Below are 10,909 nucleotides of genomic sequence, written 5' to 3' on the forward strand. Positions count from 1 at the left end.
GACAACTATTTGTTTATCCAGCCAACTCAAAAGTCCGTTTGAAGAAAAAAAATACCCGTTTGGTAAAAAAAATTGAAAGCGCTTTTAAAGGTCCAAAAAGCAAAAAAATGGCAAAAACGCACTTTTAGCAAAAGCTTAAAAATGAAACTTTTGTCAAAAAAACACTTTTTGACTTAAAAACCCTATTTGTCAAATACAATCCAAAACATGCTCTTAATATTTTGACTCACTAAAATTATGGTTATTTTGGTGAACTAGATATGAGTACTTTTAAGTCGATTTATTTCTGGGTCATAAATAATATTTTTATTATTTACTATTTACTCTAAATTTTAATGTACTTTAAGTGTATATATTGGTTAAATTCACTTTACTTCCCTGAAGTTTCAGGGATTTTTGAATTCGAACCCTAATGTTTAAAAATTGGCAATGTACTCTTAATGTTTCAAAAATTTTCAATTCATACCCTTTGTTACTAATTTTTGTCTAATTGGACGGAAATCATCTCATGTGCGTCTTATGTGGAATTTTGATACCCTCTATTCTAATTTTTTCCTCGTTAAAACTTATAAAATTACATAATTACTCTCAATTTCATAAGTTTTAATGAGGGTAATTACGTAATTTTATAGGTTTTAATGAATGCAAAATTGGAATAGAGTGCATCAAAATTCCATGTGAGACACATGTGGGATGATTTTCGTCTAATTAGACAGAAATTAGTAATGAAGTGTCTGAGTTGAAGTTTTTTAAAATGTTAAGGAGTATATTGCAAATTTTTAAACATTGAAGTTTGAATTGAAAAACTAATAAAATTTCAAGGAGTAAAATAAAAATTTTACTCTCCTCAAAAATTGTGTTTTTTCACTTTTGATGTAAGCCTCTCCCTGAAAGGAACTACCCAAACAACCCTCTCCTCGACACGGTACTTCATCCCTTTCCTTGACCACACCGCAGTCGGTGACTCACCGCCTCTGCTCTCTCTCTCTCTCTCTCTCACTCTCACTCTCACTCTCTATTACATAAACACACATGCACTAATTTACAAACAAAGAATTGCATAATTGGCTGATATAGAGATTTGGTTGACTTTTTTAGCTATCAGTTCAGAAGTGTGCGTATTTCGAGTTGTTGCCGTTGTGGTGAAGTTTGGGGGACCTCAAATGGGTCCTATTACGCTAGCCGCCGATGCCAAAAGCTCTTCATTAGCTTCATCAGGTAACCCATTTCTTGAATATCTAATTGTATATGATTTTTAACGTGATTGTGTTTTAGATGATAATTGCGTAATTTATGCCATAATGTAACACTTTTCTTTCTATTCTAGTGCAGCTACTGTGTAAATATCTTTGAGCATGGTAATCTGTTTTCGGATGATTATATTGTGCCTGTTTTATTCTTTTTTAATCGTCCAAAGTTCATTCTTTTTTGGGTTAAGCTTGAGTTCCCAACGTGTGGTTCAACAAAAATTGCACTTTATCCACATGAGGTCTAATTTTATTTCTTTTTGGTTCACAAGTTTGGTGTATTCAGGTTATAACATGCTTTTTGGGCTTATTTTTGAAGTATGTTTGGGTTTGCAATTTCAAAAGTGCTATTTAAAAATAGTGATTTTTAGAACGTGCGATTCGAAAATACAATTTTTAAAAACACAATTAAGTGTTCGGTAAATTGCAATTTGGCATTTAAAATCACAGTTTTACGTTTCTTAAAACACACTCATTTGCCTGCGATTTGGAAACACAGATTTTTCTATGTTCTTAACTTGTAATTTTTTAAAAACACATTCCTAAATAATACATTTTCTGCGATTTGGTTTAAAATCGCAGTGTAATGCGCTAATGATTTGAGTTGAAAAAAATATATTAAACAATGTCACATGGGTAAAGTTCAGCTTTTTATAAATCACAGGCTGAGAAATCAAACTTAACCCAAATCACAAGTGGATAAAGTGTAATTGCCCGGCCACCCTCCCCTCCTTTTTTTTTTTGTTCCTGCAAAGGATTTCTGTGATGGTTATCCATCATTGATAAGCATGAGTAGAGCTAGCCGTTACAACAAAAATCAAATAATTTGCAATTTGTTTTTTCCCAGTATCACCCTTAAACCTCTGTATATGTGTCTGTGTGAGCCAAATAACAGAAGAATACCTTATATTCTGTTTCTCAATCACTGAAGAATACCATACTTATCAAAAAAAAAAAAAAAAAAATCACTGAAGAATACCACTTCTTAAAGTAAAGGTTTTGAAATTTATGTGACATTGCCCAGTTTTTTAGAATGATATATTTCGGTTGAATGCTGATTTTACATTGTATTTTTATGGGATATCCAAATGATAAAGTACAAGTCCTTTTTAAGAATCTTAAATAGGGAGGTATTTAGTCCTTCATATTATAGGTTTCAAGTCCTTTACATTATAGTTTGCAACAGCGTTAATTGTGCATGCTTATGTCTCTCTTGAGGGGATGTGGAATTTAGGGCCCTGGCTGGTTTTATATCAAAACAATGTTGTTGAGTTAGCTTTTCCTGTCGTTATGAGTGATTGGCTTTTACTGAACCAGAATAGAAACTGAAATTCTTTGAAACATTTTTTTTTTTTTTTTTAAAAAAATTTTTCTTAAAGCATTTTCCAAAAATACACTGAATATTTTTTAATGCAGATTTCTATTTCTTGTGACTTGGGATTTTGAACTGTTTATGGAGAACAGAACCAAATTGGCCCTACGTACTTAGGAGGTCCAGTTTATGGTAACCTCTTATGAGATATTTCCTTTCTTTCAGTGCACAATCTTTTGAAGAAGTTTTTTTTTTGTTCTTTGTTACCTTAAATGTTAATTTGGTAAATAACAAGAGTTAAAAAGTCATATTTAATATAAAACAATTCCAATAATCTTCTACCAGTTTGGTAAGAAAAGAACAAGGCACGATAGAGAAAATATTTTCCCCTATTCATGTTTTCGTTGGGTTTTATTAGATAACGTATAACTTGGCCTAAGAGGATATATACACAGGGTACTGCTTGTGAGAATGAATTTCTCAGTTAGATATGTGCATGAGCAAAGATTTTAGCATCCACTTTGAATTTTGGGAGAAGTCCCAATTAGGGTCTCATATTCTTGTATGAGTCTATCGATTTTTTTTTTTTGATAAGTTCGAGTCTATCTATTTTGATCTGATTGGATATATATATATATTTTGGGTGTGTTACCTCAATGATATTTTTATTATACTATCATGCTTTCTTTTTGAACAGGTGATATGGTTTTGCAGATGCATGTGACAGGAAAATGCAAAATTCGCTCCTGGGAAGAAGAAAGCCATTTGCATCAGTCAACATGGGAGAAGAAAAGCCATTCGACTTTTTTCGTACTTTCTTTGGTATGCTAAAAACTTCTTCTCAACCAAATATTGTCAAGGTGTGTTGAATGTTTTGGGGTTGACTAACTTATCAAAAAAAAAAAAATGTTTTGGGGTTGACTAAGAATGATATTGAAGCTCAAACTATGAGTTGATCAATAGATTGAATGGCTCTGACTAGGGATGTAAATGAACCGAGTTGTTTGTAAACAACTTGAGCTTGACTTGTAAAAATTCAACTCAAGTTCGGTTTGTTTGTTAAAGGAATTGAGGTTGAACAGAAATTTAGGCTCGTTTATTAAACGAGCCGAATCGCATAAACTCAGCTCGACTCGTATAAACTTGTATAACTTAACTTTTATTATTTTTATAGTAATATTTTAATTTTTTAATGAGTACATCTTTAAGTATTTATAAAGATAAAAGAGAATTTTCTTCCTAATAAGATAAATATAGCTTGAACTATTGTAATTGTGAGTTTTATATAGATATATGTGTGTTTGTGTATACATGAGTGTGTTTGTGTGTATGTATAGATATAATATATATAAGTATGTGTGTGTATAATGAATTTATATACATACTATAAAACATATATATCGTCTCGATATTGAATTGTTTAAGATTCAAGTTAATTTATTTAACTAACTCAAATGATAAAATTTTAGCAATAACTAATTAACTAGTGATTAGTATGGATTTACAAAAAAAAATCACAATATTTACTTAATATGAATATGTTAATTGAGCAGTTGGTGAACACGGTCGAGTTCGTTCGAAAAATAAATGAATCGAGCTTGAACAAATTATTTAGCTCAGTGATGAGCTCGAGCTTGGCCCGTGTTCGAAATAAAATTAGATGAATTGAGCTTGAACATTGAGAATAATCCTTGAGAATAATGTTTAAAAATATTGTATTGAGTTCTCTCATCACTCTCTTCCACCACAGCCTGAGTACAGGGCGTGGGTGGCGCGTGTGATCTGTTAGGGTGTCCAGATTGTTTAGTTATTTGTTTGGTGGTATGGCTGATGCGAGAAGGTGGTCTGTGGAGTCCAAGAAGTTTGAGCTGCTGATAAAAAGTACAGGGGTGAGGATATTTGAAAGGAGCAGCAGATTGCAAAAATCCATTTTTTTGAAAAAGGATGAGGTGCTGTGGTTGGTGCGCATTGTGGAAGACTTGGTGGCAGGGGAAACGTCTGAGGTTTTTTGGGACCAATCCAGAGCAGGGTTTCCACGGATTATAGCGCAGAAGTGTTCCAACAGGAATGGGCGTTTTCTGACGGTAGAAGAGTTTGAGGGTAGGCAGAGAACTGGTTCGATTATTGTTCCAGAAGGACGAGTTGGACAAGGTTGGGAACGTTTCATCTCAGAGGTGCGTTTGGCTAAGTCATCCCTGTGCGAGGTCAGGGAGGTAAGGGTAGATAAGAAGAAGTTTGAGGGGGCGGGAAGAAGGAGTTTTGCAGAAGTTTTGGGATCGTCACTGAAACCAGCAGATGATTGTTTTGTTGATTATTCCAAGCCGATTGCCAGGGTACCCAAATGGTTGAAGGAGGCCGATGCAGTGAAGGATAAGCAAATCCATGCTCTCACGGAGAAGGAGATGGGCTCGCACAAGGCAAGCATTAAGGCAAAGATTGGCGGGGGTGGTGTGGAGGGTCCAAAGAAGAACCAACTTTCTGACGAGATGGGATTGGGCAACATGAAGGTAGGGGAGTCATGGGATGCACGCAACTGGGCTCCGTTAAGCAGGTTACCGCCTCCGGTGAGTAGTTTGAATTCCTCGGCAAAGCTGACAATATCGGAAATTGGAGCTGATCACGTGAAGGGATGGGAGGGGGTAGGTAGGCTCGAAGTGCAGCACTGGTGTCGTGTGAAAAATGAACTAATTAATGCGAAGGAGTCGTTGAGTAGGCTGAGGGGAGAGATTGACGTGGGTCTAGAAAGGATGGAAACTGTTATTAAATATCTAGGAGAGAAGAATGATTATTCATGGGCTGGAGGGGAGTGTGTTTGTGGTCTGGCTGGAGGGTTTTCATCCAAGCAAGGGGAGGCCCAGCCCAAGAAGATGAACATGGAGGGTGATAATCTGGAGGGGAAGGAAATGTCTAAGAGGGGAGACCAACGGCCCACAAAGAGGTTTAAGGGGAAAAAGAAAGTGGTGGCTGTGTATAGGCGTCGGAAGGTGGGCCTGGGTCTGGGTCAGACCGGCCCAAGCTCGTCCGGCCTTAACTGGGTTAGACCCACGGGATCCTATTACCCATCGAATGGTTCGCCGGAGGGTTGGCGTAGGTGCCCGGCAGGTGATCCAGGTGCGTCGACGTCGGCGACAGTAGAGGAGCGCACAGAGGAGATCTCGCCGGTTGTAGTGGAAGCTATTACTGACGGACCCGGAGTGCCTTCCGGCGGGGAGGAAACGTCGATTCAGCCCGGAAGTAGCTGTAGTACTCTGGAGGACGTGACAGACAAAGCCGGAGAGGCCGGAGGGAAGACTAACTCGTGTCAGACAACGCCGACGAGGCCTCTAGTGGTGGTCGCTGGTGCCATAGAACTGGTCGGCGATAAACCCAGTGCTCCGGCGGTCGAGATTAAGGACAGGGGGAGGTCTTTGCCAGTCCAGACTTCGCCGGAGGTAAAGTCCTTGAGTGCCGCTGGTGAGTCTCTTGAGTGGGCTGAGTCCGAGGAGGTGTATGGAGATGGAGGCTCGTCGGGGAAGGTGGTTCTGGGTAGCGGGGACGATGCCTTGTACCAGAGGCTGCCGGTGATGCCAGATATAGTAAATGAGGGTATTCTGGTGCCCTGGTCAGCCGGCGAAGTGACACAGGTTGACAGTCAGGCTAGTGAGGGTCTGGGTCAGATGCAAGAACAAGGGGATAAGGGCGGGTTGAATGTTTTCCGTTCCTTTTGGGATGGTGATCATTCTAATCTAGGATTCAGGTGCTCAGGTGTGACTGAGTCTCGAGGGGCTGGTCAGCTGGTAGCTATGAGTTCTGGAGGGGAAGGCAGTGTTGAAGCTAGGAGAATGGAAGGTGGGAAGGCAGGGGAGGGTGAAACAGAGAGGCCTTCGCCTTTGAACAGTTATGATCCTAATTCAGGGGGTGAGGCAGGGCACTCAGATTGGGTTATTCAGTGTGCAAATGAGATTTATCCGATATTGGGAATTTCGTTCGTGGGCCATAAGATGCAGCTGTTAGCTTTGCTAAATTCCCTGGAAGAGGAGCGCCGCAATAATGGAATGGTAACTAATGCAAGTAGTGGCACTAAGGGGAAAAGGGAGATGAGGAATTTGGAGTGCTCGGTGAATTATGATGCTAGAAGTGGGAGCTCGACTAGGGGTAACAGGAAGGAGAGGGGGAATATCGGAGTTTAATGAAGATAAGTATACTTTCTTGGAACGTAAGAGGGTTGAACAAGAGGGACAAGCGATTGAGGGTGAGTAATTTGCTTAGGGATTGGAATGCAGATGTTGTGTGCCTTCAAGAAACCAAGATACGGAGTATGTCTAGAAACATTGTTCGCAGTTTATGGAGGCGAAATCATGTGGATTGGTGTTGCTTGGATTCGAGAGGAGCCTCGGGTGGAATTTTAATCATGTGGGATACTAGGGTGGTGGAGAAGATCGATGTCTGTATAGGGGAGTTTACCATGGCTGTGTCTTTTAAGAATGTGGTAGATCTCTCGGTGTGGGCATTCGCAGGAGTGTATGGTCCAAATCTTGATAGGGATAGAAGGTTACTTTGGGACGAGTTGGCTGGTGTTCTTAGTTGGTGGAACTTGCCATGGTGTGTAGGGGGAGATTTCAATGTTACTCGTTTCCCTAGTGAAAGATCAGGAGGAGCTAGTCTGGATTCTGCTATGATGAGCTTCTCTGATTTTATTTCTGAACAAGGGCTTATGGACTTGCCTCTTGTAGGGGGTGCGTGCACTTGGTCAGTTTCTCAAGATCCTCCTCTATGGTCTAGGATCGATCGGTTTCTTGTTTCTCCAGAATTGGAAGCTCGGTTTCCTGGGGTGAGGCAGAAGAGGCTTCCTCGTCTTTGCTCGGATCACTTTCCGATCATTCTTGAGTTGGGAGAGGTCTCCAAGGGGAAAAGGCCGTTCAGGTTTGAGAATATGTGGCTTAAGGCGGATGGGTTTGTTGATCTAGTGAAACAATGGTGGGATTCTTATGAGTTCCAAGGCACGCCGAGCTTTGTTTTCGCTTGCAAGCTCAAGGCCCTGAAGTTGAACCTGAAGACATGGAATGAGGAAGTGTTTGGTAACATTGAGAGGAATAAGAGGGTGCTTCTTGAAGACCTTCGGGTGTTTGATGAGCACGAAGAAAGTAGGGCTTTGAATGAGGAGGAGCTAGCGAGGAAGGCCGAGGTTGTGAGAGAATTAGAGAAGTGTACTCTTATGGAGGAGATTAGTTGGAGACAAAAATCTAGAGTGTGTTGGTTGAAGGAAGGGGACAAGTGCACCAAATTCTTTCATTCCATTGCCAACTCTAATAGAAGATTTAATTCGATAGAGACGTTGATGATTGGGGATAACATGTGCTCGAATAAGGATGAGATTAGTGAGCATATTGTCGATTTCTATCAAAAGCTTTTTACCGAGCAACACAATGGGAGGCCCTTGGTCGATGGTATCTCTTTGGACTCCATTTCGGAGGAAGAGGCTAGCTGGTTGGAAAGAGTCTTTGAAGAGGAAGAGGTTAAAAAGGTCGTGTTTAAGATGAATGGCAATAAGGCGTCGGGCCCCGATGGGTTTTCTTTGGCTTTCTTCCAAGTTTGTTGGGATGTGGTGAGGGAGGATATTATGAGGGTGTTTAGTGCTTTCCATGAGGGAGGGATGTTTGTAAAGAGCCTCAACGCTTCTTTCATTTCGCTTATTCCGAAGATTCCTGGTGCCACCAATCTCAAAGATTTCCGCCCGATTAGCCTTGTGGGAGGTATGTATAAAATTATTGCCAAGGTTTTAGCAAACAGATTGAAGGTTGTGTTGGATAAGATCATTTCCAAGTCGCAAAATGCCTTTATCAAAGGTAGACAGATTCTAGATCCCATATTGATTGCTAATGAATGCCTTGGTAGTAGGCTGAGATCTGGGGAGCCAGGGGTCATTTGCAAAATGGACTTGGAAAAAGCTTATGATAATGTGAATTGGGGCTTTTTGTTGTATGTGCTAAGGAGATGTGGTTTTGGAGGGGTTTGGTGTTCTTGGATTCAACATTGCATTTCCACGGTGCGGTTTTCGATTCTGGTAAATGGGTCTCCCGAAGGTTTTTTTAGCAGCTCCAAGGGTTTGAGACAAGGGGATCCTCTCTCTCCTTTGTTGTTTGTGTTTGTGATGGAGATAGTGAGTAGGATGATTTCGGCAGCGGTTCAGAGGGGGCTGTTAGAAGGCTTCAAAATCAGCAACACTACAGTCTCTCACCTTTTATTTGCCGATGACACCTTGATTTTCTGCAATGCCAGGCCTGCCCAGTTACGTTACCTGCGGTGTTTGTTTCTGTGGTTTGAAGCTGTTTCAGGGTTGAAGGTTAATTTGGCTAAAACGATGCTTATTCCGGTGGGGAATGTGGAGCACGTGGATATGCTAGCCGGTATCCTAGGGTGTGAGGCGGTTACCTTGCCAGTGAAGTATCTTGGTCTCCCATTGGGAGGCTCTTATAAGTCCAAGCATATTTGGGATGAAGTTATCGAAAAGATTGAACACCGGTTAGCCAGTTGGAAAAGGTTGTATTTATCGAAAGGGGGAAGGGTCACCCTTATCAAGAGTACCCTTGCTAATATGCCCACTTATTTTTTGTCTCTTTTCCATATTCCGGCGAGTGTTGCGAGGCGCATTGAGAAGCTTCAACGCAATTTTCTATGGGGAGGGATAGGAGAAGAGTTTAAATACCACTTGGTGAAGTGGGCGCAGATTTGCACTCCGATCAAGGAAGGAGGGTTGGGTATTAGGAATCTAATGATCTTCAACCGCGCTCTTTTAGGGAAGTGGTTGTGGCGTTATGGGTCGGAAAGAGATGCTTGGTGGAGAGTAGTGGTAGATGCGAAGTATGGAAGTTTATGGGGAGGGTGGTGTTCTGCTGAGCCTGGAGGGACGTGTGGGGTGGGGTTATGGAAGAATATTAGGAAAGGGTGGGATACTTTCAAAGGCTTTACGAGATTTGAAGTGGGGGATGGGACCAGGATTAGCTTTTGGCATGATTGGTGGTGTGGAGATTCTGCTCTCAAGATAGCCTTCCCGATCCTTTTTAGTATTGCTTGTGCGAAGGATGCCTCAGTTGCGGATAACGTGGAGATGTTGGGTGGGTCCATTCAGTGGAATGTGAGTTTTTCCAGAGAGGCTCATGATTGGGAGGTGGAGGCCTTTGCCTCCTTTTTCCAGGTGTTACATTCTACTAGAGTAAGAAGAGGGTCGGAAGATAAGTTATGGTGGAACTCTTCCAAAAGAGGATCTTTCAAGGTCAAGTATCTCTTTTTCTCTTTGGCTTGTTCGGAAGGGAGGAGGTTTCCTTGGAAGAGGGTGTGGCGGACTCAGGCTCCCCCTAGGGCAGCGTTCTTTGTGTGGTTGGCAGCTTGGGGGAAAATTCTGACATTAGATAATCTCAGAAAGCGTAATGTGATTGTGGTGAACAGATGTTGGATGTGCAAGAAGAGTGAAGAGACGGTGGATCATCTTCTTCTTCATTGTGAGGTGGCGTCTGCTCTGTGGAGTGCCTTTTTTGGCCGTTTTGGGTTATCATGGGTGATGCCTAGACGGGTTTTTGAGTTGCTAGCATGTTGGTGGTCTGCAGGAAGGGGGGGGAGTGCTGCAGTCTGGAAGATGGTGCCTATTTGCTTTTTTTGGTGTATATGGAGAGAGAGAAATAATAGGTGTTTCGAGGATGTGGAGAGGTCTATTGAGGACACTTTAGCCTATTGTTTCCATACTCTTTATCTCTGGACTGTAGCTTATGTTTCTCCGGTTCCGCTTAGCTATGTTGATTTCCTTGTACGCTTTTCCCCTTCTAGTTAGGTGTTCCTAGTTGTATACTTCCAGTGTACTTTGGGGCGCCCTACGCTTTTTATAATATGAGTACTTACCTATCAAAAAAAAAATAAACTTGATATCCCATCAGCCATTTGTTTGGGAGTAATATTTAGGATTGTTTTGAGGAAAAAGTTCACCAATAGCTACACATGACAATATTTAAAATCTGACAATACAAGTCTGGAATCATTAAAGAATGGAAATCAAGTGAGCTCATGTAATAGGAGTCTGAAAATATGTTAAAATCTTGAAGTGTTGCAAAGATTATGCTGCAAGAGAGAGAGAGAGAGAGAGGGAGAGTTTCCTATTAAATTTGAATAATTAAATCTCAACAGCAACCAAAACATGGGTTTGAATCCATTTGGTCGCTATTCCTGACCATATATTATTATTATTATTATAGGCAATAGTGATGGTTTTCTCTCGCTAGCCCTTTTAGGCCTTTTTCAAAACATTCCCTTTATACTTTAGAAATTTAGTAGCAACCATTGGCTTCATGCTTTATTTGCTCAGAGATTTATTGCACAAGTC

The 10,909-nt window shown here is 40.8% G+C and overlaps 1 protein-coding gene across 2 annotated transcripts in view; it reads left to right on the forward strand.

Annotated features, from left to right (window-relative positions):
- The first annotated feature begins 848 nt into the window (after positions 1-848).
- LOC132165692 (S-adenosylmethionine carrier 1, chloroplastic/mitochondrial) overlaps positions 849-10,909 on the forward strand; it is a 30,827-nt gene continuing 20,766 nt past the window's right edge. Inside the window, exons 1-3 of one of the 2 annotated variants that reach the window (XM_059576352.1) lie at positions 849-925; positions 1,099-1,218; positions 3,274-3,381. In XM_059576352.1, the coding sequence (XP_059432335.1) occupies positions 1,164-1,218; positions 3,274-3,381 (163 nt within the window). In that variant the 5' untranslated portion in view covers positions 849-925; positions 1,099-1,163. Of the gene's footprint in view, positions 926-966; positions 1,219-3,256; positions 3,382-10,909 lie in introns of those variants that run through there. The other variant, XM_059576353.1, reaches the window with a different exon arrangement.

Source organism: Corylus avellana, chromosome ca11 (assembly GCF_901000735.1).
Source record: "Corylus avellana chromosome ca11, CavTom2PMs-1.0".
NCBI classification, from domain to species: domain Eukaryota; kingdom Viridiplantae; phylum Streptophyta; class Magnoliopsida; order Fagales; family Betulaceae; genus Corylus; species Corylus avellana.